Source organism: Carcharodon carcharias, chromosome 11 (assembly GCF_017639515.1).
Source record: "Carcharodon carcharias isolate sCarCar2 chromosome 11, sCarCar2.pri, whole genome shotgun sequence".
Lineage (NCBI taxonomy): Eukaryota > Metazoa > Chordata > Chondrichthyes > Lamniformes > Lamnidae > Carcharodon > Carcharodon carcharias.
Window position 1 is genome coordinate 6,739,616 of NC_054477.1, and position 25,822 is coordinate 6,765,437.

At 57.1% G+C, this 25,822-nt stretch overlaps 2 protein-coding genes across 12 annotated transcripts in view; one reads left to right on the top strand and one right to left on the bottom strand.

Moving 5' to 3' along the window:
• The window catches only part of slc6a7 (solute carrier family 6 member 7), a 63,401-nt gene extending 61,116 nt beyond the window's left edge, over positions 1 to 2,285 (bottom strand). For 3 of the 7 annotated variants that reach the window (XM_041199047.1, XM_041199045.1, XM_041199044.1), the window contains exon 1: positions 1,959 to 2,284. In XM_041199047.1, coding sequence (XP_041054981.1) covers positions 1,959 to 2,025 — 67 coding nt within the window. In that variant the 5' untranslated portion in view covers positions 2,026 to 2,284. Of the gene's footprint in view, positions 1 to 804; positions 894 to 1,958 lie in introns of all 7 variants that reach the window. The other 4 variants (XM_041199046.1, XM_041199042.1, XM_041199043.1 and 1 more) reach the window with 3 other exon arrangements.
• Positions 2,286 to 2,347: 62 nt separating this feature from the next.
• rrm1 (ribonucleotide reductase M1 polypeptide) overlaps positions 2,348 to 25,822 on the top strand; it is a 63,702-nt gene continuing 40,227 nt past the window's right edge. Inside the window, exon 1 of one of the 5 annotated variants that reach the window (XM_041199036.1) lies at positions 2,348 to 2,514. Coding sequence is in view for 1 of the 5 variants with exons in the window: in XM_041199033.1 (XP_041054967.1) it covers positions 7,191 to 7,209 (19 nt within the window). In the remaining 4 variants the exon portion in view is untranslated. Of the gene's footprint in view, positions 2,515 to 2,547; positions 2,815 to 4,121; positions 4,144 to 5,800; positions 5,822 to 7,051; positions 7,210 to 25,822 lie in introns of those variants that run through there. The other 4 variants (XM_041199035.1, XM_041199038.1, XM_041199039.1 and 1 more) reach the window with 4 other exon arrangements.

Genomic DNA, 25,822 nt, shown 5'->3' on the forward strand with positions numbered 1-25,822 from the left:
CAGTGGCAGTGCAACATGATTTGGGATGTCCTGAGGCTGTGGAAGGTGTCATAGAAATGCAAGTCTTTCTTGTTTTGCACAGTGAATTATTGCGATCTGGAATGCACTGCCTGAAAGGATGATAGAAGCTGTCATGGTCTCTTACAGTCGAGGGTCTCGATGTGGACCTCAAGGGATCTGTCTCTATGCTATCTATGCTAAGCAAGATATTGAGAATGATGAGGGTTCTGGTCGAACACAGTTACATGAATTTTATTACTAGCAACAACTATATTCAGATTTGCACAGGCCTTGATCTAGCCTGGGTCCTAACAGTTACACAGAATGATTGTTTGACTATAAGCCTGATTCATAAGGTATACATGAAGTCTTACTGATACAGAGTCACAGACAGGAGTGAACATCTGCAGTAGAGATCACAGACAATAATGAATATCTAACATGGAGGCTGTGTCTTTTATCCTCCAGCCTTACACATGGTGATGTCACAGTGATGTCACTGCAGCTTCTTAAAGGTATGAGCCATTGTTTGCATTGGCATACATACAATATCACAACAGAAGCAGGTTCAATATGAACTCTCAAAAGAGACTTGGATAAATAATTATCAAAGAAACATTTACTGGGATACGGTGAAAGAGCGGGGTGGGGTGAGGTTGATTGGATAGCTCTTTCAAAGAGCTGGCACAGGCATGATGGGCAAAATGGCCTCCTTCTGTGCTGGGGGATGCTATAAGTCTTTCTTTCTCTTGTGAGCAAATGACAGTCATAGACATTCGCTGATGCTGCAGTGAGGTCACTTACCTGTTCCTACTCGTTACCAAAAATTAGATAATTTTTTTTACTCTGTCAGGCAGGTCATGTTCAGGCATGGGCAGAAGCTGTGATCAGACCTGTTCAGATTCAGAACTTCAATTAGAATTAGTGAGTCACCTCCAGTCATGTGCTGCCAATGAGAGAAAAGCTGTCTTCACCAAACATTTCCTCAAACTCTCCAAACTCTCTCTCTCTCTCTCTCAAACAATCATCCGGCAATCAGTAAATGCCAGCAACAGGTTAGAAAGAAAATAATTGCACTTATGCAGTGCCTTTCACAATCACAGTTTGTCCCAAAGCATTTTTAAAATTCTTTCATGGGGTGTGGACATCACTGGCAAGGCCAGCATTTGTTGTCCATCCCTAATTGCCCTTGAACTGAGTGTCTTGCCCGACCATTTCAGAGTGCAGTTAAGAGTCACCCACATTGCTGTGGGTCTGGAGTCACATGTAGGCCAGATAAGGACAGCAGATTTCCTTCCCTAAGGGGTGTCAGTGAACCATATGGGTTTTTACAACAATTGATGAAAGTTTCATGGTCACTAATACTGGGATGAGCTTTATATTCCAGATTGTATTAAGTGAATTTGAATTCCACCAGTTACTGTGGTGGGATTTGAACCCATATTCCCCTGAGCATTAGCCTGGGCCTTGGGATTACTAGTCCAGTGACAGTACCACTACTCCACCATCCTCCCCTTCATGAGAAAAGTGAGTCCTTTTTGCATACTGGTATGGTGAACATAGCTCCAACATCAGACAGCTCCGCTCTACCCCTCCAACAGCTAGTTAACGCTCTCCCTGGGTTTACAATTACCAACCAGAACACAAGAGTAGTTAATGCTTGGGGTAGAGTTCTGTCGAAGACACACCTTCTCCACTTCTAGGCTCTCTGTATTGCCAATAGCCCCAGGGTACTTGTTTTCCTCTTTGTCATTGGACTAATCAGGTACATTTCCCACCAAAGGCATTTCTGTTTCAATCCCCGATTGCTGGATCTCCATTTACAGTCATCTTCTTGAAATGTTTTCAAGTGATCCGTGAAACGATTGAAAGTTATTGGGAGTTAAAAGGATTCAGGGTAGATATACCAAACACCTACAGCCTCTCTCTCCCTCCCCCTCCCCAAGAACAAACCTCACCTGTTGGGTTCCAGATGGTTTGATTTCCTGACTGATGCTGTCTGTGTTCTTCATGTATTTGGCCCATTTTTCTAGAAGTCGCATTTAGAACAGCTTGAAGTTGCTCTCGGTTGACATCAAGAGATAAATGAGCTGGAGCTGGAGTGAAGGCAAGTCCACAGTGAGAGGCAGAGAGAAAGGTGCTGACAGGCAAACTGTTCTCAGCCCAAACTCTGAAACAACACCAGCGTCTCACCTGTAAAATGATCCTTCACCTGTCTCTATAGAGACGGGGACAAAACACCTGGAGGCCGCAGTGTTGATCACAGGTATAATGATCCAGAGTAACAGAGGGTGGAGCTGTTCGCACGCCAACTCTTCCGGACTAGCTCAGTGTTTGGTGTCAGTGGAACATTTTCAACCTGCGGTGGTAGGGCAAAAATGTAAAGCACAAACAAAACAGCAGGTCCTCTGAAATCGCCTCGGAACAGGGGGAGGAGGACACACCAGAGACCTTGCACAACATCTAGGTCTATATGCCCAGTGCAGTATTGACAGAGCGCTGCACTATCAGCGGGTCAGTACTGAAAGAATAACTGTAACGCAGCTGTTGAAGTCTTTTGGATGAGGCGTTAAAACAAGATCCCCCATCTGCTCTTTCAGATCAATGTAAAACCCTAACCCACAGCCAGTATTTTGAAGGAGAGCAGTGGGACAATGTTACTGCGGTGTGGACAGGTGGTCTTTGTGATGGGCTGGAGAAGGAATCTGAGGATGTTTGCAGCTGAAGGCTGTGGCCAGGGAGTGCAATGGAACCAGTGGCAACGAAATGAAGTGTGTGGTGGGGAGTGAAGACAATAGCTTGTCTTCCCAAGGGGTAAGTGGAGGAAATTGCAGTTCATTCAGGAGAAGCAGTGTGACAGCACAAGAGGTAGCTGAGGGGTTGACAGAGATACTGCAGAGGTACAGCTGGGTGTCACCAGCATACATATGAAAGCTGACCCCCATATCGTGAGCAATGTCGTCAAGGGTCGCCTGTGGGTGAAGATGATGAGGCGCGAGGACGGATCCTTGGGGGCGTCTGGAAGTAATGACACAGGAGAAGGAAGAGAAGACTTTGCTGAAGATGCTCTGGTTGTGACTGGCATGGAAAGAGTAGAATTAAGTGAGGGCAAAGGGGCAGAGAAATTAAGGAAGATTGGTAAAAATCACTAAAACAGATCATTGCTTTGATTAGCTGTTTGTGGGATCTTACAGTGTGCAAATTAGCTGTCATGTTTTCTACATGATATCACTTCAAAAGTATTTCATAAAGTTCCTTAGCTCTTCTTTATTTCTTAATAGGTCCAGGAAGTGACACAGAATCATAGAACAGAAGGAGGTCATTCAGCCCATCATGCCTGTGCTGGCTCTTTAAAAAAGCCACCCAATTAGTCCCACTCCCCTCTGCTTTCCCCATAGGCCTGTAAATATTTCCTCTTTGTGTATTTATCCAATTCCCTTCTTAAGTTATTTTTGAATCTGCTTTTGCTGACATTTCAGGCAGCGCATTCTAGACCATAACTCACTGTGTAAAATAATTCTCCTCATCTCCCCCTCTGGTTCTTTTGCTGATTCTCTTCAATCTGTGTCCATCTGGTTACTGACCCTCCTGTCACTGGAAACAGCTTCTCCTTATTCACTCTATCAAAATCTTCCATGATTTTGAACACCTCTTAAATCTCCCATCAATCCACTATCCTCATCAACTCTCTGTTAGATCATTAAAAAACTCAATCAAGTTAATCAAACATGATTTGTCTTAACAAATCTGTGCAGATTTCACTCATTAATGCATATTTTTCCAAGTGCCAATTACTTATTGTCTCACCCACCAAGGAATTACTTGTTCCACTGGTTGCAGCCTTCAGGCTGATTGCAAAACTTGTTAAGCAACATACCTGAGAAGTTACTGAAGCTCAGTACACTCTGCTGGTTAAAAACACACCTCAGCCAGATAAGAGATTTTATCTTCAACTGCTAGTTCTTGCCTTCTTGATTTTTAACTATAGATTTTATTTTGATCTTCTATATTTCCTTAGACCAGAGAAGGTTAGAATCAGATCTGACTATAGTGTTCAAACTGATGAAGGGTTTTGAAAGAATGAATAACGAGAAACTGTTTCCATTGTCAGAAGGCTCGGTAACAAGAGGACACAGATTACAGGTAATTGGTAAAAGAGCCAGAAGGGAGAATTGTTTTTTTACACAGTGAGTTATGATCTGGAATGCACCGCCAGAAAGGGTGGTGGAAACAGATTCAGTAGGAACTTTCAAAAGGGGATTGGGTGAATACCTGAAAGGAAGAAATTGTGAGGACTATGGGAGAAAGGACAGGGCTGAATGTCCTCCTTCTGTTCTATAGCACAGGGAAATGTGCAGCAGTGCAACTTAGTAGCAGGATAATGCTCTGTTGGATTAACCAGTCCCTACATGCACTCCCACACTCCCACTAGCAGAGGCCATTACTAATGGCTCAGTACCACATAGTTCTATATCACTCACAAAATCCCCAGCATATGGTAAACCAGCTGATCTCAATGAGAGTATCAGTAGAGGTGCCATAACTGATTTCCAATGCTGATCATCAATTCCTGTTGGAAGGTGCATTATTTCATAGTTTGCCATTGTGAGATTTGAACTCTTGATCTTGGGGTTACAAACCCAGTACCATAACCACTCAGCTATTTAGGCCAAGCTAATTCCTGTTGGAAGGTGCATGTGTAAAGGTTGGATGCAGATGAATGCAAATCAGCTTCTAGGCACTCACAATTTAAGCATCTAAGAATTTGAATACTACCGAAAAGAAAGACATGTTGCTGAAGTTTTTAATCTTACACTCAGGAGGACAAACACAAGAATACCAAATTTCAAACAATCACAACAATTTACGCCTCAGGAGAAAAGGGTGCGAACTGGTTGGCAAGTAGACTCTGGCTGACGCATTGTTATTGAGAAAGCAGTGTGAAATTATAGGTTCTCCAATCTCCCTAAGAATTAAAGAAAGAACTTGCATTTCTATCACAATTTTCACAAATGGCTTTTGACGTGTAATCACTTTTGTAATATAGGAAATGCAGCAGCCAATTTGTGCACAGCAAGCTCCCAGAAACAGCAAAGTGATGATGAGCAGCTAGTCTATTTTAAGTGATGTTGGTTGAGTGATAAATATACAAACATTGGCCCCAGGACAGAAATCCCCATCTCATCTTTCAGATAGCACCCTGGCATCTTATACATCCACCTGAGAGGGCAGACCTCTGTTTAACATCTCATCTGAAAGATGGCACCTTCAACAGGGCAGTGTTTTCTCGGTACTGCTCTCAAAAACTGGAGTGGGACTTGAACCCAGAACATTCCAATTCAGAGGCAAGAGTGCTCCCCACTGAGCTATGGCTGACATACAAAAGTTCTACCCAGGAATCGCTGCTCATTGCTTTGTTTTAACAGCAGCTCAATCACATCAACCTGTCCCTCATCCTTCTCTTAGGGAATAGCACCCACTGTGATTTTCCAAGGCTCAGCCTAATTCCCCATTGGCTAGTCCATCTTCCCAAGGACCCGAATCTCTCTGGAGCTTTCTTGACTCCAATTGTGTGTTCTGACGGGAAGTTGGAATTTCTTCAATCAGCTGAGTAGGGGTGTAGAGATGAAAGTTGGCATACAGCGGCAGCCCATCGAGCCAAATTTTCTCAAAAGCCTTCTCCACATCTTGGTTCACCATCAATATGCACATGGTCTTGTTAACAGCTTGGACGATGCAACTGACAGATGCAACAGTTACCATTGATATTTCTTCCTCTGCTGAATCTTGCTGGACCTGATTTGAAGCCAAAGCCATTAAGGTAATGTTGGAGATGATATGTGATGACATTCTCCAACTGCTTTCCCTAGGCTGACAGGTTGGCAATTACTCATGTTACTGGGGCCTTTACCTGGTTTATGGTCCATTTATGGGGTAGATGCTAAGATGTTTCCCCTGGCTGGGTAGTCTACAACTAGGGGCTCAGAGTCTTAGAATAAAGGGTTGGAGAGGATGAGAAATTTCTTCAGAGGGTCATGAATTCTTGGAATTTCTCCCCAGAGAGCTTGTGAATTCTTAGTCATTAAGTATATTCAAGACAGGCTGATAGATTTTTGGATACTGAAGGAATTAAGGGATATGGGGACGGTGAAGGAAAATGGATTGAAGTAGAAGATCGGCCATGATCTTAATGAGGCAGGCACAACAGGCTGGAAGGTCCAGATGGTCTACTCCTGCTGCTATATCTTAGAAAGTAGTTCTGATTGTGTAGGAATGTCTCAGTTCTTTTCCTGTGAATACCAGGTGATTTAGTCTGATGCAGACACTGATGGGCTGAATGGCCTACTTCTGCTCCTACATCGTATGGTCTTATGCAGGTGTGCAGTAAAAAGGGAAAATGCTGGAAATTCTCAGCAGGTCAGGCAACATCTGTGGAGTGAGAAACAAGAGTTAACATCTCAGGTCAATCGCCTTTCACCAGACCTGATGATATGTCCCCTTTTGAAGAACTCTCCCAGACCCTCCTTGTGCTGTAGCCCATGGTCGGCCATGTCAGTATGTTCCTGCCTCAGCTCCGGCATGTGGATCTAAGGCCAGATTTGTTTGGCAGTTTGTTCTCCCTCAATTGCCTCTCATTTGCTCTGATGTTAGCTTGCAGACTGTTGATTGATATTTTCCTCAGGTCTTATTGAATGGCAGAGCAGGTTGGAGAGACTAATGCTCCTTAACTCTTAACTGTTGTTATCCTGAGCCCTGTTTCAATGTGAATCCTCCTAAATCAGCATTTCCTTAAGCAGGTGAGCCTGCTGGTATCACTGGGGAAGGCTCTTAAATCCAGCCTCAGGCTTCACTGGCACCAGCAGGCCCGGCGCTACCATGGCAACGGTTGATAAGCGGGCTCTGCTCTGATTGGTGAATATGGGACCCGCCCTAGCCTTTGGCTGATTGGCTGCACTGCGGGGACGCGATTCCTGATTGGATAGAGTGAGGGGCCGTCCGGCCGCTGATTGGCTGCGGGGTTGATAAATATTCCGGCGGGAAAGGCGCGCGCCGTTTTAGCCGAATCGGCGGAGGGAAAGAAAAATCTTGTCCGTCAGCCCCGAGCCTCACTGGATCACCCAGGATCACCCCAAGATCACCTCGCCCGCTCACAGCCACCGGCAGACGGAGATTCCCGGCTCCCAAGCAACATGTTCGTCATTAAGAGAGGTACCGGCCCCGGGGGGGCGGGGAAGAGAGGAGGGGGGGGGGGGAAGAGAGGAGGGGGGGGGGGGGGGGGGGGGGGGGGGGGGAGGGGGGGGGGGGGGGAGGGAGGGGGGGGGGGGGGGGGGAGGGGGGGGGGGGGGGAGAGAGGGGGGGGGGGGGGAGAGAGGGGGGGGGGGGGAAGAGAGGAGGGGGGGGGGGGAGAAGAGAGAATGAGGGGGGGTGCGGGGGAGAGAGAAGATGAGGGGGTCGGGGGAGAGTAAGAATAGGATAGGGGGTCGGGGGGGTGGAGGGGGGGGGGGAGAGAGATATGAGGGGGTCGGGGGGAGAGAGAGATATGAGGGGGTCGGGGGGGAGGAGAGAGATATGAGGGGGTCGGGGGGGAGAGAGATATGAGGGGTCGGGGGGGAGAGAGAGAGATGTGGGGGTCGGGGGGAGAGAGATATGAGGGGGTCGGGGGGGAGAGAGATATGAGGGGGTCGGGGGGGAGAGAGATATGAGGGGGGTCGGGGGGGAGAGAGATATGAGGGGTCGGGGGGGAGGAGAGATGAGGGGGTCGGGGGGGAGAGAGATATGAGGGGGTCGGGGAGGAGAGAGATATGAGGGGGTCGGGGGGGAGAGAGAGATATGAGGGGGGGAGGGAGAGAGAGACATGAGGGGGAGGTCGGGGGGGAGAGGACGGGGGGAGAGAGATATGAGGGGGTCGGGGGGGAGAGAGAGATGAGGGGGTCGGGGGGGAGAGAGATATGAGGGGGTCGGGGGGAGAGAGAGATGAGGGGGTCGGGGGGGAGAGAGGATGAGGGGGTCGGGGGGGAGAGAGATATGAGGGGGTCGGGGGGGAGAGAGAGATGAGGGGGTCGGGGGGGAGAGAGAGAGATATGAGGGGGGTCGGGGGGGAGAGAGGAGATGAGGGGGTCGGGGGGGAGAGAGAGATGAGGGGGTCGGGGGGAGAGAGAGATGAGAGGGGTCGGGGGGGGAGAGAGATATGAGGGGGTCGGGGGGGAGAGAGATATGAGGGGTCGGGGGGGGGGGGAATATGAGAGGTCGGGGGGGGGGAGGGGGAGAGAGAGAGATGAGGGGTCGACGGGGGAGAGAGAGAGATGAGGGGTTCGAGGGGGGAGAGAGAGAGATGAGGGGTTCGGGGGGGGAGAGAGAGAGAGTGAGGGGGTCGAGGGGGGAGAGAGAGAGATGAGGGGTCGAGGGGGGAGAGAGAGAGATGAGGGGTTCGAGGGGGGGAGAGAGAGAGATGAGGGGTTCGAGGGGGGAGAGAGAGAGAGATGAGGGGTTCGGGGGGGGAGAGAGAGATGAGGGGGTCGGGGGGGAGAGAGAGAGATGAGGGGGTCGGGGGGGGGGGAGAGAGAGAGATGAGGGGGTCGGGGGAGAGAGAGAGATGAGGGGGGTCGGGGGGGACAGAGAGATGAGGGGGTCGGGGAGGGGGACAGAAGATGAGGGGGTCGGGGAGGGGCGAGAGAGAGAGATGAGGGGGTCGGGGAGGGGGGAGAGAGAGATGAGGGGGTCGGGGGGGAGAGTGAGAGAGATGAGGGGTCGGGGGGGAGAGAAGAGAGAGAGATGAGGGGGCGATCGAGGGGGGGAGAGAGTGAGATGTGGGGGTCGGTGGGGAGAAGAGATGAGGGGGTCGAGGGGGGAGAGAGAGTTGAGGGGGGTCGACGGGGGAGAGATGAGGGGGTCGGGGGTGGAGAGAGAGCTGAGGGGTCGGAGGGGGGAGAGTGAGATGAGGGGGTCGGTGGGGAGAGATGACGGGAGGAGGGGGGAGGAGATGATGAGGGGGTCGGAGGGGGAGAGAGAGAGATGAGGGGGTCGGAGGGGGAGAGAGAGAGATGAGGGGGTCGGGGGGGAGAGAGAGAGATGAGGGGGTCGGAGGGGGAGAGAGAGAGATGAGGGGGTCGGGAGGGGGAGAGAGAGATGAGGGGGTCGGAGGGGGGAGAGAGAGAGAGATGAGGGGGTCGGGGGGGGAGAGAGCGGAGATGAGGGGGTCGGGGGGGAGAGAGAGATGAGGGGGAGAGAGAGATGAGGGTGTCGGGGGAGGATGATGAGAGAGATGAGGGGGTCGGGGGGGAGAGCGAGAGATGAGGGGGTCGGCGGGGGAGAGAGAGAGATGAGGGGGGTCGGGGAGGAGAGAGATATGAGGGGGGTCGGGGAGGAGAGAGATATGAGGGGGTCGGGGGGGGAGAGCGCATATGAGGGGGTCGGGGGGGAGAGAGATATGAGGGGGTCGGGGGGGAGCGGAGATATGAGGGGTCGGGGGGGAGAGAGATATGAGGGGTCGGGGGGGAGAGAGATATGAGGGGGTCGGGGGGGAGAGAGATATGAGGGGGTCGGGGGGGGGAGAGAGATATGAGGGGGTCGGGGGGGAGAGAGAGATGAGGGGGTCGGGGGGGGAGAGAGATATGAGGGGGTCGGGGGGGGAGAGAGATATGTGGGGGTCGGGGGGGAGAGAGATATGAGGGGGTCGGGGGGAGAGAGATATGAGGGGGTCGGGGGGAGAGAGATATGAGGGGGTCGGGGGGGAGAGAGATATGAGGGGGTCGGGGGGGGAGAGAGATATGAGGGGGTCGGGGGGAGGGAGATATGAGAGGGGTCGGGGGGGGGGAGAGAGAGAGATGAGGGGGTCGGAGGGGGGAGAGAGAGAGAGATGAGGGGTTCGCGGGGGGAGAGAGAGAGATGAGGGGTTCGAGGGGGGAGAGAGAGAGATGAGGGGTTCGAGGGGGAGGAGAGAGAGAGATGAGGGGTTCGAGGGGGGGGAAGAGAGAGAGATGAGGGGTTCGAGGGGGGGAGAGAGAGAGATGAGGGGTTCGAGGGGGGAGAGAGAGAGATGAGGGGTTCGAGGGGGGAGAGAGAGAGAGAGATGAGGGGTTCGGGGGGGAGAGAGAGAGATGAGGGGGGTCGGGGGGGAGAGAGAGAGATGAGGGGGTCGGGGGGGAGAGAGAGAGATGAGGGGGTCGGGGGAGAGAGAGAGATGAGGGGGTCGGGGGGGACAGAGAGATGAGGGGGTCGGGGAGGGGGAGAGAGAGAGATGAGGGGGTCGGGGAGGGGGAGAGAGAGAGATGAGGGGGTCGGGGGGGGGAGGAGAGAGAGATGAGGGGGTCGGGGGGGGAGAGAGAGAGAGAGATGAGGGGGTCGAGGGGGAGAGAGAGAGATGAGGGGGTCGGTGGGGGAGAGAGAGATGAGGGGGTCGGAGGGGGGAGAGAGAGTTGAGGGGGTCGAGGGGGGGAGATGAGGGGGTCGGGAAAGATGAGGGGAGGGGGAGAGATGAGGGGGGAGAGAGAGATGAGGGGGTCGGAGGGGGGAGAGAGAGATGAGGGGGTCGGAGGTGGGGGAGAGAGATGAGGGGGTCGGAGGGGGGAGAGAGAGATGAGGGGGTCGGAGGGGGGCGAGAGAGATGAGGGGGTGGGAGGGGGGAGAGAGAGATGAGGGGGTCGGAGGGGGGAGGGAGAGATGAGGGGGTCGGAGGGGGGAGAGAGAGATGAGGGGGTCGGACGGGGGAGGGAGAGATGAGGGGGTCGGAGGGGGGGGGCGAGAGATGAGGGGGTCGGAGGGGGGAGAGAGAGATGAGGGGGTCGGGGGGGGGAGAGAGATGAGGGGGTCGGAGGGGGGAGAGAGATGAGGGGGTCGGAGGGGGGAGAGAGAGATGAGGGGGTCGGAGGGGGGAGAGAGATGAGGGGGTCGGAGGGGGGAGAGAGATGAGGGGGTCGGAGGGGGGAGAGAGATGAGGGGGTCGGAGGGGGAAGAGAGATGAGGGGGTCAGAGGGGGGAGAGAGAGATGTGGGGGTCGGAGGGGGGGAGAGAGAGATGAGGGGGTCGGAGGGAGGAGAGAGAGATGAGGGGGTCGGTGGGGAGAGATGAGGGGGTCAGAGGGGGGAGAGAGAGATGAGGGGGTCGGAGGGGGGAGAGAGAGATGAGGGGGTCGGAGGGTGGAGAGAGAGATGAGGGGGTCGGTGGGGAGAGATGAAGGGGGGGAGGGAGAGATGAGGGGGTCGGAGGGGGGAGGGAGAGATGAGGGGGTCGGAGGGGGGAGGGAGAGATGAGGGGGTCGGAGGGGGAGAGAGAGAGATGAGGGGGTCGGAGGGGGAGAGAGAGAGAGATGAGGGGGTCGGGGGGGAGAGAGAGAGATGAGGGGGTCGGGGGGGAGAGAGAGAGATGAGGGGGTCGGGGGGGAGAGAGAGAGATGAGGGGGTCGGGGGGGAGAGAGAGAGAGATGAGGGGGTCGGGGGGGGAGAGAGAGAGAGATGAGGGGGTCGGGGGGGGAGAGAGAGAGAGATGAGGGGGTCGGGGGGGAGAGAGAGATGAGGGGGAGAGAGAGATGAGGGTGTCGGGGGGGAGAGAGAGATGAGGGGGTCGGGGAGGAGAGAGATATGAGGGGGTCGGGGGGGAGAGAGATATGAGGGGGTCGGGGGGGAGAGAGATATGAGGGGGTCGGGGGGGAGAGAGATATGAGGGGGTCGGGGGGGAGAGAGATATGAGGGGGTCGGGGGGGAGAGAGATATGAGGGGGTCGGGGGGAGAGAGATATGAGGGGGTCGGGGGGGAGAGAGATATGAGGGGGTCGGGGGGAGAGAGATATGAGGGGGTCGGGGGGGGAGAGAGATATGAGGGGGTCGGGGGGGAGAGAGATATGAGGGGGTCGGGGGGAGAGAGATATGAGGGGGGTCGGGGGGAGAGAGATATGAGGGGGTCGGGGGGGAGAGAGAATGAGGGGGTCGGGGGGGAGAGAGATATGAGGGGGTCGGGGGGGAGAGAGATATGTGGGGGGTCGGGGGGGAGAGAGATATGAGGGGGTCGGGGGGAGAGAGATATGAGGGGGTCGGGGGGAGAGAGATATGAGGGGGTCGGGGGGGAGAGAGATATGAGGGGGTCGGGGGGGGAGGGAGATATGAGAAGGTCGGGGGGGGGGGGGAAGAGAGAGAGATGAGGGGGGTCGGAGGGGGGAGAGAGAGAGATGAGGGGTTCGACGGGGGAGAGAGAGAGATGAGGGGTTCGAGGGGGGAGAGAGAGAGATGAGGGGTTCGAGGGGGGAGAGAGAGAGATGAGGGTTCGAGGGGGAGAGAGAGAGATGAGGGGTTCGAGGGGGGAGAGAGAGAGATGAGGGGTTCGAGGGGGAGAGAGAGAGAGATGAGGGGTTCGAGGGGGGGGAGAGAGAGAGAGATGAGGGGTTCGGGGGGGGAGAGAGAGAGATGAGGGGTTCGACGGGGGAGAGAGAGAGATGAGGGGTTCGAGGGGGGAGAGAGAGAGATGAGGGGTTCGAGGGGGGAGAGAGAGAGATGAGGGGTTCGAGGGGGGAGAGAGAGAGAGAGATGAGGGGTTCGAAGGGGGGGAGAGGAGAGAGAGATGAGGGGTTCGAGGGGGGAGAGAGAGAGATGAGGGGTTCGAGGGGGGAGAGAGAGAGAGATGAGGGGTTCGGGGGGGGAGAGAGAGAGATGAGGGGGTCGGGGGGGAGAGAGAGAGATGAGGGGGTCGGGGGGGAGAGAGAGAGATGAGGGGGTCGGGGGAGAGAGAGAGATGAGGGGGTCGGGGGGGGACAGAGAGATGAGGGGGTCGGGGAGGGGGGAGAGAGAGAGATGAGGGGGTCGGGGAGGGGGAGAGAGAGAGATGAGGGGGTCGGGGGGGGAAGAGAGAGAGATGAGGGGGTCGGGGGGGAGAGAGAGAGAGAGATGAGGGGGTCGAGGGGGAGAGAGAGAGATGAGGGGGTCGGTGGGGGAGAGAGAGATGAGGGGGTCGGAGGGGGGGAGAGAGTTGAGGGGTCGAGGGGGAGAGATGAGGGGGTCGGGAAAGATGAGGGGAGGGGGAGAGATGAGGGGGGAGAGAGAGATGAGGGGGTCGGAGGGGGGAGAGAGAGATGAGGGGTCGGAGGGTGGGGAGAGAGAGATGAGGGGGTCGGAGGGGGGAGAGAGAGATGAGGGGGGTCGGAGGGGGGGCGAGAGAGATGAGGGGGTGGGAGGGGGGAGAGAGAGATGAGGGGGTCGGAGGGGGGAGGGAGAGATGAGGGGGTCGGAGGGGGAGAGAGAGATGAGGGGGTCGGACGGGGGAGGGAGAGATGAGGGGGTCGGAGGGGGGGGCGAGAGATGAGGGGGTCGGAGGGGGGAGAGAGAGATGAGGGGGTCGGGGGGGGAGAGAGATGAGGGGGTCGGAGGGGGGAGAGAGATGAGGGGGTCGGAGGGGGAGAGAGAGATGAGGGGTCGGAGGGGGGAGAGAGATGAGGGGGTCGGAGGGGGGAGAGAGATGAGGGGGTCGGAGGGGGGAGAGAGATGAGGGGGTCGGAGGGGGAAGAGAGATGAGGGGGTCAGAGGGGGGAGAGAGAGATGTGGGGGTCGGAGGGGGGAGAGAGAGATGAGGGGGTCGGAGGGAGGAGAGAGAGATGAGGGGGTCGGTGGGGAGAGATGAGGGGGTCAGAGGGGGGAGAGAGAGATGAGGGGGTCGGAGGGGGGAGAGAGAGATGAGGGGGTCGGAGGGTGGAGAGAGAGATGAGGGGGTCGGTGGGGAGAGATGAAGGGGGGGAGGGAGAGATGAGGGGGTCGGAGGGGGGAGGGAGAGATGAGGGGGTCGGAGGGGGGAGGGAGAGATGAGGGGGTCGGAGGGGGAGAGAGAGAGAGATGAGGGGGTCGGAGGGGGAGAGAGAGAGAGATGAGGGGGTCGGGGGGGAGAGAGAGAGATGAGGGGGTCGGGGGGGATGAGAGAGAGAGATGAGGGGGTCGGGGGGGGAGAGAGAGAGATGAGGGGGTCGGGGGGGAGAGAGAGAGAGATGAGGGGGGTCGGGGGGGAGAGAGAGAGAGATGAGGGGGTCGGGGGGGGAGAGAGAGAGAGATGAGGGGGGTCGGGGGGGGAGAGAGAGATGAGGGGGAGAGAGATGAGGGGTCGGGGGGAGAGAGAGATGAGGGGGTCGGGGAGAGGAGAGAGATATGAGGGGGTCGGGGGGGAGAGAGATATGAGGGGGTCGGGGGGGAGAGAGATATGAGGGGGTCGGGGGGGGAGAGAGATATGAGGGGGTCGGGGGGGAGAGAGATATGAGGGGGTCGGGGGGGAGAGAGATATGAGGGGGTCGGGGGGAGAGAGAGATATGAGGGGGTCGGGGGGGAGAGAGATATGAGGGGGTCGGGGGGAGAGAGATATGAGGGGTCGGGGGGGGAGAGAGATATGAGGGGGTCGGGGGGGAGAGAGATATGAGGGGGTCGGGGAGGAGAGAGATATGAGGGGGTCGGGGGGGAGAGAGATATGAGGGGGTCGGGGAGGAGAGAGATATGTGGGGGTCGGGGGGGAGAGAGATATGAGGGGGTCGGGGGGGAGAGAGATATGAGGGGGTCGGGGGGGGGAGAGAGATATGAGGGGGTCGGGGGGGGGAGAGAGATATGAGGGGGTCGGGGGGGAGAGAGAGATGAGGGGGTCGGGGGGGGAGGGGAGATATGAGAAGGTCGGGGGGGGGGGAGAGAGGAGAGAGAGTGGGGGGTCGGAGGGGGGGAGAGAGAGAGATGAGGGGTTCGAGGGGGGAGAGAGAGAGATGAGGGGTTCGAGGGGGGAGAGAGAGAGATGAGGGGTTCGAGGGGGGAGAGAGAGAGATGAGGGGTTCGAGGGGGGAGAGAGAGAGAGATGAGGGGTTCGGGGGGGGAGGGAGAGAGAGATGAGGGGGTCGGGGGGGGAGAGAGAGAGATGAGGGGGTCGGGGGGGGAGAGAGAGAGATGAGGGGGTCGGGGGAGAGAGAGAGATGAGGGGGTCGGGGGGGACAGAGAGATGAGGGGGTCGGGGAGGGGGAGAGAGAGAGATGAGGGGGTCGGGGAGGGGGAGAGAGAGAGATGAGGGGTCGGGGGGGGAGAGAGAGAGATGAGGGGGTCGGGGGGGGAGAGAGAGAGATGAGGGGGTCGGGGGGGGAGAGAGAGAGATGAGGGGGTCGGGGGGGGAGAGAGAGAGATGAGGGGGTCGGGGGGGAGAGAGAGAGAGAGATGAGGGGGTCGAGGGGGGAGAGAGAGAGATGAGGGGGTCGGTGGGGGAGAGAGAGATGAGGGGGTCGGTGGGGGAGAGAGAGATGAGGGGGTCGGTGGGGGAGAGAGAGATGAGGGGATCGGGGGGAAGAGAGAGATGAGGGGATCGGGGGGAAGAGAGAGATGAGGGGGTCGGGGGGGGAGAGAGAGATGAGGGTCGGGGGTGGAGAGAGAGATGAGGGTCGGGGGGAGAGAGAGATGAGAGGGTCGGGGGGGGAGAGATATGTGGGGGTCGGGGGGGAGAGAGATATGAGGGGGTCGGGGGGGGAGGGAGATATGAGAAGGTCGGGGGGGGGAGAGAGAGAGATGAGGGGGTCGGAGGGGGGAGAGAGAGAGATGAGGGGTTCGACGGGGGAGAGAGAGAGATGAGGGGTTCGAGGGGGAGAGAGAGAGATGAGGGGTTCGAGGGGGGAGAGAGAGAGATGAGGGGTTCGAGGGGGAGAGAGAGAGATGAGGGGTTCGAGGGGGGAGAGAGAGAGATGAGGGGTTCGAGGGGGGAGAGAGAGAGATGAGGGGTTCGAGGGGGGAGAGAGAGAGAGATGAGGGGTTCGGGGGGGGAGAGAGAGAGATGAGGGGGTCGGGGGGGAGAGAGAGAGATGAGGGGGTCGGGGGGGAGAGAGAGAGATGAGGGGGTCGGGGGAGAGAGAGAGATGAGGGGGTCGGGGGGGGACAGAGAGATGAGGGGGTCGGGGAGGGGGAGAGAGAGAGATGAGGGGGGTCGGGGAGGGGGAGGAGAGAGAGAGATGAGGGGGTCGGGGAGGGGGAGAGAGAGAGATGAGGGGGTCGGGGGGGGAGAGAGAGAGATGAGGGGGTCGGGGGGGAGAGAAGAGAGAGAGATGAGGGGGTCGAGGGGGAGAGAGAGAGATGAGGGGGTCGGTGGGGGAGAGAGAGATGAGGGGGTCGTGGGGGAGAGAGAGATGAGGGGGTCGGTGGGGGAGAGAGAGATGAGGGGATCGGGGGGAAGAGAGAGATGAGGGGATCGGGGGGAAGAGAGAGATGAGGGGGTCGGGGGGGAGAGAGAGATGAGGGTCGGGGGTGGAGAGAGCGATGAGGGTCGGGGGGAGAGAGAGATGAGAGGGTCGGGGGGGGAGAGAGAGATGAGAGGGTCGGGGGGGAGAGAGAGATGAGAGGGTCGGGGGGGAGAGAGAGATGAGAGGGTCGGGGGGGGAGAGAGAGATGGGGTCGGGGTGGGGAGATGAGGGGGTCGGGGTGGGGGAGATGAGGGGGTCGGAGGGGGGGAGAGAGATGAGGGGGTCGGAGGGGGGAGAGAGAGAGATGAGGGGGTCGGAGGGGGGAGAGAGAGAGATGAGGGGGTCGGGGGGGGAGAGAGAGATGAGGGGGTCGGGGGGGGAGAGAGATGAGGGGGTCAGGGGGGAGAGAGAGATGAGGGGGTCAGGGGGGAGAGATGAGGGGGTCGGGGGGGGGGAGATGAGGGGGTCGGGGGTGGGGGAGATGATGGGGTCGGGGGGGGAGAGATGATGGGGTCGGGGGGGGAGAGATGAGGGGGTCGGGGGGGGGTGCGATAGATGAGGGGGCCGGTGGGGGAGAGAGAGATGGGGGGCCGGTGGGGGAGAGAGAGATGGGGGGGTCGGTGGGGGAGAGAGAGATGGGGGGTCGGTGGGGGAGAGAGAGATGAGGGGGTCGGGGGGGCGAGAGAGTTGAGGGGGTCGGGGGGGAGATGAGGGGGTCGGTGGGGAGAGATGATGGGAGGGGGGGAGGGAGAGAGGAGGGGGTCGGAGGGGGGAGAGAGAGATGAGGGGGGTGAGAGAGATGAGGGGGGAGAGAGAGATGAGGGGGTCAGAGGGGGGAGAGAGAGATGAGGGGGTCAGAGGGGGGAGAGAGAGATGAGGGGGTCGGAGGGGGGAGAGAGAGATGAGGGGGTCGGGGAGGGGGAGAGAGAGAGATGAGGGGGTCGGGGAGGGGGAGAGAGAGAGATGAGGGGGTCGGGGAGGGGGAGAGAGAGAGATGAGGGGGTCGGGGAGGGGGAGAGAGAGAGATGAGGGGGTCGGGGGGGGAGAGAGAGAGATGAGGGGGTCGGGGGGGAGAGAGAGAGAGAGATGAGGGGGTCGAGGGGGAGAGAGAGAGATGAGGGGGTCGGTGGGGGAGAGAGAGATGAGGGGGTCGGTGGGGGAGAGAGAGATGAGGGGGTCGGTGGGGGAGAGAGAGATGAGGGGATCGGGGGGAAGAGAGAGATGAGGGGATCGGGGGGAAGAGAGAGATGAGGGGGTCGGGGGGGAGAGAGAGATGAGGGTCGGGGGTGGAGAGAGAGATGAGGGTCGGGGGGAGAGAGAGATGAGAGGGTCGGGGGGAGAGAGAGATGAGAGGGTCGGGGGGAGAGAGAGATGAGAGGGTCGGGGGGGGAGAGAGAGATGAGAGGGTCGGGGGGGAGAGAGAGATGAGAGGGTCGGGGGGGGAGAGAGAGATGGGGTCGGGGTGGGGGAGATGAGGGGGTCGGGGTGGGGGAGATGAGGGGGTCGGAGGGGGGAGAGAGAGATGAGGGGGTCGGAGGGGGGAGAGAGAGAGATGAGGGGGTCGGGGGGGGAGAGAGAGATGAGGGGGTCGGGGGGGGAGAGAGATGAGGGGGTCGGGGGGGGAGAGAGATGAGGGGGTCAGGGGGGAGAGAGAGATGAGGGGGTCGGGGGGGAGAGATGAGGGGGTCGGGGGGGGGGGAGATGAGGGGGTCGGGGGTGGGGGAGATGAGGGGGTAGGGGGGGAGAGATGATGGGGTCGGGGGGGGGAGAGATGAGGGGGTCGGGGGGGGGTGCGATAGATGAGGGGGTCGGTGGGGGAGAGAGAGATGGGGGGCCGGTGGGGGAGAGAGAGATGGGGGGTCGGTGGGGGAGAGAGAGATGGGGGGTCGGTGGGGGAGAGAGAGATGAGGGGGTCGGGGGGGAGAGAGAGTTGAGGGGGTCGGGGGGGAGATGAGGGGGTCGGTGGGGAGAGATGATGGGAGGGGGGGAGGGAGAGAGGAGGGGGTCGGAGGGGGGAGAGATGAGGGGGGAGAGAGAGATGAGGGGGGAGAGAGAGATGAGGGGGGAGAGAGAGATGAGGGGGGAGAGAGAGATGAGGGGGTCAGAGGGGGGAGAGAGAGATGAGGGGGTCAGAGGGGGGAGAGAGAGATGAGGGGGTCGGAGGGGGGAGAGAGAGATGAGGGGGTCGGAGGGGAGAGAGAGTTGAGGGGGTCGGCGGGGGGGAGATGAGGGGGTCGGGGGGTGGAGATGAGGGGGTCGGGAAAGATGAGGGGAGGGGGGAGAGATGAGGGGGGGAGATGAGGGGGTCGGGGGGGGAGAGATATGAGGGGGTCGGGGGGGGAGGGAGATATGAGGGGGTCGGAGGGGGGAGAGAGAGATGAGGGGGTCGGAGGGGGGAGAGAGAGATGAGGGGGTCGGAGGGGGGAGAGAGAGATGAGGGGGTCGGAGGGGGGAGAGAGAGATGAGGGGGTCGGAGGGGGGAGAGAGAGATGAGGGGGTCGGAGGGGGGAGAGAGAGATGAGGGGGTCGGAGGGGGGAGAGAGAGATGAGGGGGTCGGAGGGGGGAGAGAGAGATGAGGGGGTCGGAGGGGGGAGAGAGAGATGAGGGGGTCGGAGGGGGGAGAGAGAGATGAGGGGGTCGGAGGGGGGAGAGAGAGATGAGGGGGTCGGAGGGGGGAGAGAGAGTTGAGGGGGTCGAGGGGGAGAGATGAGGGGGTCGGGGGGGGAGAGAGAGATGAGGGGGTCGGAGGGGGGAGAGAGAGATGAGGGGGTCGGAGGGGAGAGATGACGGGAGGGGGGGAGGGAGAGATGAGGGGGTGGGAGGGGGGAGGGAGAGATGAGGAGGTCGGAGGGGGGAGGGAGAGATGAGGGGGTCGGAGGGGGGAGAGAGAGATGAGGGGGTCGGAGGGGGGAGAGAGAGATGAGGGGGTCGGAGGGGGGAGAGAGAGATGAGGGGGTCGGGGGGGAGAGAGAGAGATGAGGGGGTGGGGGGGAGAGAGAGAGATGAGGGGGTCGGAGGGGGGAGAGAGAGATGAGGGGGTCGGGGGAGAGAGAGAGAGATGAAGGGGTCGGGGGGGAGAGAGAGATGAAGGGGTCGGGGGGGAGAGAGAGATGAGGGGGTCGGGGGGGGAGAGAGAGAGATGAGGGGGTTGGGGGGGGGAGAGAGAGAGATGAGGGGGTTGGGGGGGGGAGGGGGTGAGATGAGGGGGTTGGGGGGGGGGAGAGAGAGAGATGAGGGGGTCGGGGTGGGGGAGAGAGAGATGGGGGGTCGGGGGGGAAGAGAGAGATGAGGGGGTCGGCGGGGAGATGAGGGGGTCGGCGGGGAGATGAGGGGGTCGGCGGGGGAGATGAGGGGGTCGGGGGTGGGGGAGATGAGGGGGTCGGGGGTGGGGGAGATGAGGGGGTCGGGGGTGGGGGAGATGAGGGGGTCGGGGGGGGAGAGGTGAGGGGGTCGGGGGGAGAGGTGAGGGGGTCGGGGGGGAGAGATGAGGGGGTCGGGGGGGGAGAGATGAGGGGGTCGGGGGGGGAGAGATGAGGGGGTCGGGGGTGGAGAGAGAGATGAGGGGGTCGGGGGTGGAGAGAGAGATGAGGGGTCGGGGGGAGAGAGATGAGGGGGTCGGGGGGGAGGGAGAGAGATGAGGGGGTCGGGGGGGGGAGAGAGAGAGATGAGGGGGTCGGGGGGGGAGAAAGATGAGGGGGTGGGAGGGGGGAGGGAGAGATGAGGGGGTGTGAGGCGGGAGGGAGAGATGAGGGGGTCGGGGGGGGAGAGATGAGGGGGTCGGGGGTAGAGATGAGGGGGGGGAGATGAGGGGGTCAGGGGGGAGAGATGGGGGTGTAGATGAGGGGGTCGGAGGGGGGTGGGATAGATGAGGGGGTCGGGGGGGAGAGAGATGAGGAGGTCGGAGGGGGGAGGGAGAGATGAGGAGGTCGGAGGGGGGAGGGAGAGATGAGGAGGTCGGAGGGGGGAGGGAGAGATGAGGAGGTCGGAGGGGGGAGGGAGAGATGAGGGTGTCGGGGGGGGAGAGAGAGATGAGGGGGTCGGGGGGGAGAGAGAGATGAGGGGGTCGGGGGGGGAGAGAGATGGGGTCGGGGGGAGTGAGATGAGGGGGTCGGGGGGGAGAGAGATGAGGGGGTCGGGGGGGGAGAGAGAGATGAGGGGGTCGGTGGGGAGAGAGAGAGATGAGGGGGTCGGTGGGGAGAGAGAGAGATGAGGGGGTCGGTGGGGAGAGAGAGAGATGAGGGGGTCGGTGGGGAGAGAGAGAGATGAGGGGGTCGGTGGGGAGAGAGAGAGAGATGAGGGGGTCGGTGGGGGGAGAGAGAGAGATGAGGGGGTCGGTGGGGGGAGAGAGAGAGATGAGGGGGTCGGGGGGGAGAGAGAGAGATGAGGGGATCGGGGGGGGGAGAGAGAGATGAGGGGGTCGGGGGGGAGAGAGAGATGAGGGGGTCAGGGGGGAGAGAGATGAGGGGATCGGGGGATATGGTGGGGGGGTGGGGATTAGGGCGGATGGGGAGGGGCGTATGGGGGGGATGGCGAGGGTAGTATTGGGGGATGGGGCGACGTGGGGGTGGCTGCAGTGCTTGGGGGGGTATGGGGGCTGATGGGGTGGGGGTGACTGTGGTCCTTTAACAGAGTGGGGATGTACTGTGGTCCCTGGAAAGGGAGGGTGGTGGGTGGATAGGTGAGTAGCGTCCTTGGGGGAGGGGGGGGGGGTGCTTGAGGGGGTAAATTGTGGCCCTTGGGGAGGGGGGAGATGGAGATTGGGTTCCCTGGCAGAGGTCATGGTGCGGTGTTGGATTGTACCCCCCTATCCTGCTGTGTTAGGGTTGGATTAATTGCTGAGGTATAATTGTTTCATTAAACACTAGTTAATCTGCTTTTTTTTTGGAAAAATATACTGAAAACATTTCAAAATGGCCAATACAAAAAGTGCAACCGTGTTCATGTTTTCCACATAGATCATGAGGTGCTTCAATACAATCAGTGAACATTACAGACATCTCAACATGGTCATTACAGACAACTTAAATACTATTGCACTATCTATATAGGTCATGGTGTACTCTGCGGTGCTTCAATACAATTTAGTATTCACTGCACACATTCAATGTGAGTTGTACAGTCTGAGGGGTCTATACAATTCCCAGCCCTTTGGTGTACTATGGCTAAAAGGTTTTAGGCAGTGATCTTTCTCCATTGCGCCTTTGCAGCAGCTGCCCCAAGCTTTAGTGCATCCCTCAGCATGTAGGACCTTGGAATGTGCCAGTCTGCAACACTTGGTCGGGGACAACTTGCACTGGAAGGCCATCAGGTTTTGGGCAGACCAAAGAGGGTCTTTCACCGAATTGATGATCCTCCGGCTGCAGGTGATGTTTGTCTGGTGTCTCCACCACCCCCCCCCCCCACCCAGAACAGCCCGTAGAGCACAGAGGCCTGTGTCAGATCTGCTCAAGATGAAAACAAAAAAACTGCGGATGCTGGAAATCCAAAACAAAAACAGAATTACCTGGAAAAACTCAGCAGGTCTGGCAGCATCGGTGGAGAAGAAAAGAGTTGACGTTTCGAGTCCTCATGACCCTTCGACAGAACTTGAGTTCGAGTCCAAGAAAGAGTTGAAATATAAGCTGGTTTAAGGTGTGTGTGTGTGGGGGGCGGAGAGAGAGAGAGAGCTCTCCGCCCCCCACACACACACCTTAAACCAGCTTATATTTCAACTCTTTCTTGGACTCGAACTCAAGTTCTGTCGAAGGGTCATGAGGACTTGAAACGTCAACTCTTTTCTTCGCCACCGATGCTGCCAGACCTGCTGAGTTTTTCCATGTAATTCTGTTTTTGTTCTGCTCAAGATGAACCTTGACAAAAACCACTGCATCTCTCTCCAGACCTTCTTTGCAAAGGCACATTCCTTGAGTCACCTTGAGGGCAACATGTGGAGGGGGAGAGACTCCTGTGTAGGAAGGATCTGACAGTGAGGGCATTTCTCATCACCAGCCAAGCTACATCTTGTTCCTTGTTGGAAAGTCTGGCAATGGGGCATTCTCAAATGACTGACAGTCTGCTCGGGGAAGCAGCCGACAGGGTCCACCATCTCCTTTTCCCACAGGGCCTCTAGGATGTTACCTGCCGACCGCTGTCTGATGGCCTTGTGGTCAAAGGTGTTTCTCTGCATAAATGTTTCCATGAGGGACAGGTGGTACTTGTAGCGTTCTGCGGCAGCGTGGCCAGACCCGTCCTTCGCAACATTGGGAACAGAGAGAACCTCAGCATGTAGTGACACTTGCTGTTTGCGTACCGAGGGTCTATGCACAGCTTGATGCAGCCACACACAAAGGTGGCCATCGGGCTGAGGGCAATGTTAGATGAGTCAATCTGCTGTGCTGCTCCATGCAGAGTGAAAATCAAATGTAATCTTCAGGTGAAGGCAAGGATAATTGCACAGTGGTGATTCAGCCCCCATTTTAAAGTCATGTTCTGATTTCTAGATATATCCATTCTAAATTCTAATGTCCAAATTTGTATTGGAAGCTGCAATGTAAACATGCCATGCTGTAATCACCCCCTAATGCCAGTGGTGGCACTTTACCTCCATAGGGTGCTGTTTGTTTTTTATATTTGTTCACAGGATGTGGGTGTTGCTGGTTAGGCCAGCATTTGTTGCCTATCCCCAATTGCCCTTGAGAAGGTGGTGGTGAGCTGCCTTCTTGAACCACTGCAGTCCATGTGGTGTAGGTACACCCACAGTGTTGTTAGGAAGGGAGTTCCAGGATTTTGACCCAGCGACAGTGAAGGAACAGTGATATATTTCCAAGTCCGGGTGGTGAGTGACTTGGAGGGGAACTTCCAGGTGGTGGCGTTCCTATCTATCTGCTGCCCTTGTGCTTCTAGATGGTAGAGGTTCTGGGTTTGGAAGGTGCTGTCTAAGGAGGCTTGGTGAGATCCTGCAGTGCATCTTGTAGGTGGAACACACTGCTGCTACGCGTCGCTGGATTCCTAGCCTGTGACTTGCTCTTGAAGCCACAGTATTTATATGGTTAGTCCAGTTCAGTTTCTGGTCATTGGTAACCCCTAGGATGTTGATAGTGGGGGATTCAGTGATGATAATGCTATTAAATGTCATGGGGAGATGGAAGGATTCTCTCTCGTTGGAGATGGTCATTCCCTGGCACGTATCAGCCCAAACCTAGGTCTTGCTGCGTTTGGACATGGACTGCTTCAGTATCTGTGGAGATGTGAATGGTGCTGAACATTGTGTAATCATCAGTGAACATCCTCACCTTAATGTTGGAGGGAAGGTCATTGATGAAGCAGCTGAAGATGGTTGGGCCAAGGACACTACCCTGATGAACTCCTGCAGTGATGCCCTAGAACTGAAATGACTGACCTCCAACAACCACAACCATCTTCCTTTATGCTAGATATTACTCCAACCAGTGAAGAGTTTTCCCCCGATTCCCATTGACTCCAGTTTTGCTAGGGCTCCTTGATGCCACACTCTGTCCTTGACATCAAGGCTGCATTTGACAGTCACTCTCTCCTCACCTTAGGAGTCCAGCTCTTTTGTCCATGTTTGAACGAAGACTAATGAGGTTAGGAGCTGAGTGACCCTGATGGAGCTCAAACTGAGCAACAGTGAGCAGGTTATTGCTAAGTGCTGCTTGATAGCACTGTTGCTCACCCCTTCCATCACTTTACTGATGATCACGAGTTGACCAATGGGGGTTGGATCTTTCCTCCTTTTTGTGGGCAGGAATACTGGGCAGTTTCCCACATTTTCCAGCCACTTGGTGAGAGGCATGGCCAGTTGTGGAGCACAAGCCTTCAGTAATATTGCTGGAATGCTGTCAGGGCCCTTAGCCTTTCCAGTGTCCAGTGCCATCAGCCATTTCTTGATATCACGTGGAGCGAATTGAATTGGCTGAAGTCTGGCATCTGTGATTCTGGGGACTTTCGGAGGAGGCCGAGATGGGTCATCCACTCAGCACTTCTGGCTGGAGATTGTTGCGAATGCTTCAGCCTTATCTTTTGCACTGTAGCACTGGGCTGCTCCATCATTGAGGATGGGGATGTTTGTGGAGCCTCCTTCTCCAGTGAGTTGTTTAATTGTCCACCACCATTCACAATGGATGTGGTAGGACTGCAGAGCTTAGATCTGATCTATTTGTTGTGGAATCACTTTGCCTTGTCTATCACTTGCTGCTTATGCTGTTTGGCACGCAAGTAGTCCTGTGTTGTAGCATCACCAGATTGACTCCTCATTTTTAGGTATGCCTGGTGCTGCTCCTGGCATGCCCTCCTGCACTCATCATTGAGCCAGGGTGGGTGGGATTTGTACGTGGTAATCAGTAGGACATAGAAACTAGGAGCTGGAGTAGGCCATTCAGCCCTTCAAGCCTGCTCCGTCATTCATTATGTTCAAGGCTGATCATCCAACTCAATAGCCTGCACCCGCTTTCTCCCCATATCCTTTGACCCCTTTCACCCTACGTTTCCTTTTCCTTACCCATGTTTGACCTAGTGCCATGAGACTTCATGGGGTCCAGAGTCAATGTTGAGAATTCCAGGGACAACTCCCTCCTGACTATACCACTGTGTTGCCACCTCTGGTGGTGTGACAGGACGTAACCAGGGATGGTGGTGCCTGGGACTTGGTCATACTATCAGAGTCATACCTTACAGAAAATGTCAGGCTTGATTAGCCTGTGGGACAGATCTCCCAATTTTGGCACAAGTCTCCCAAGTGTTAGTAAGGACGTTGCAGGGTCAATGAATGGGTTTGCTGTTGTCGTTTCTACTGCCAAGGTTGATCCTGGGTGGTCTGACCGGTCTCATTCCTTTTAAACTTTGTAGCAGTTTGATAAAACTGAATGGCTTGCTAGGCCATTTCAGAGTCGACCACGTTGCTGCGAGCCTGGAGTCACGTGTAGGCCAGACCAGCTGGTTTCATTTCCTAAAGGACATTAGTGAACCAGATGGGTTTTTACAACAATTGACAATGGTTTTGTGGTCATCATTAGACTAGCTTTTAATTCCAGATTTATTAATTGAATTTAAATTCCACCAGCTGCTGTGGTGGGATTTGAACCTCTGAGCATTCGCCTGGGTCTCTGAATTACTCGTCCAGTGACATGTTTACATGAATTGTCTCCATTATAAATGGTGGCATAGGGGTTTAGAAAATGAAAAGTTGGGTGTGGACAGATGTCCTAATGTGTGTATGTATAAACGTGGGATATAAGCATGGAGGGATTACATGAAGTAGGTCCCCTGCAAGTGTGGGGCTTTGATCCCAGTGCTGTATTAGATTGTCAGAGGGAGAGGGGTACAGGTGGTTTTGGACTGTAGTTATGCTGCCACTTTCAGGAAAGCTGAGGAGATCACCAGAGCTACTGAATCTGTGAACCCTCGTCGCAGACTTATTCTCTCAGAATGCAATACAATCTCACTTTAGAATGATCAGTGATCTATCTGATCAGTCTGTGGAAAAGGCTCTCTAAGAATGCAGTATCCCAGTCTGTTGGCGCACATTGTAGAGAGATAGTGGAACCAAATAGTTGATCCATTCAAATGCATGTTGGATATCTTTCAGTAAATGACATATTACTTTAGAATCTGGGTAAATTGAGGTGTATCATGTGAATGGAGTGAGCTTGAAGGGTACAGGTC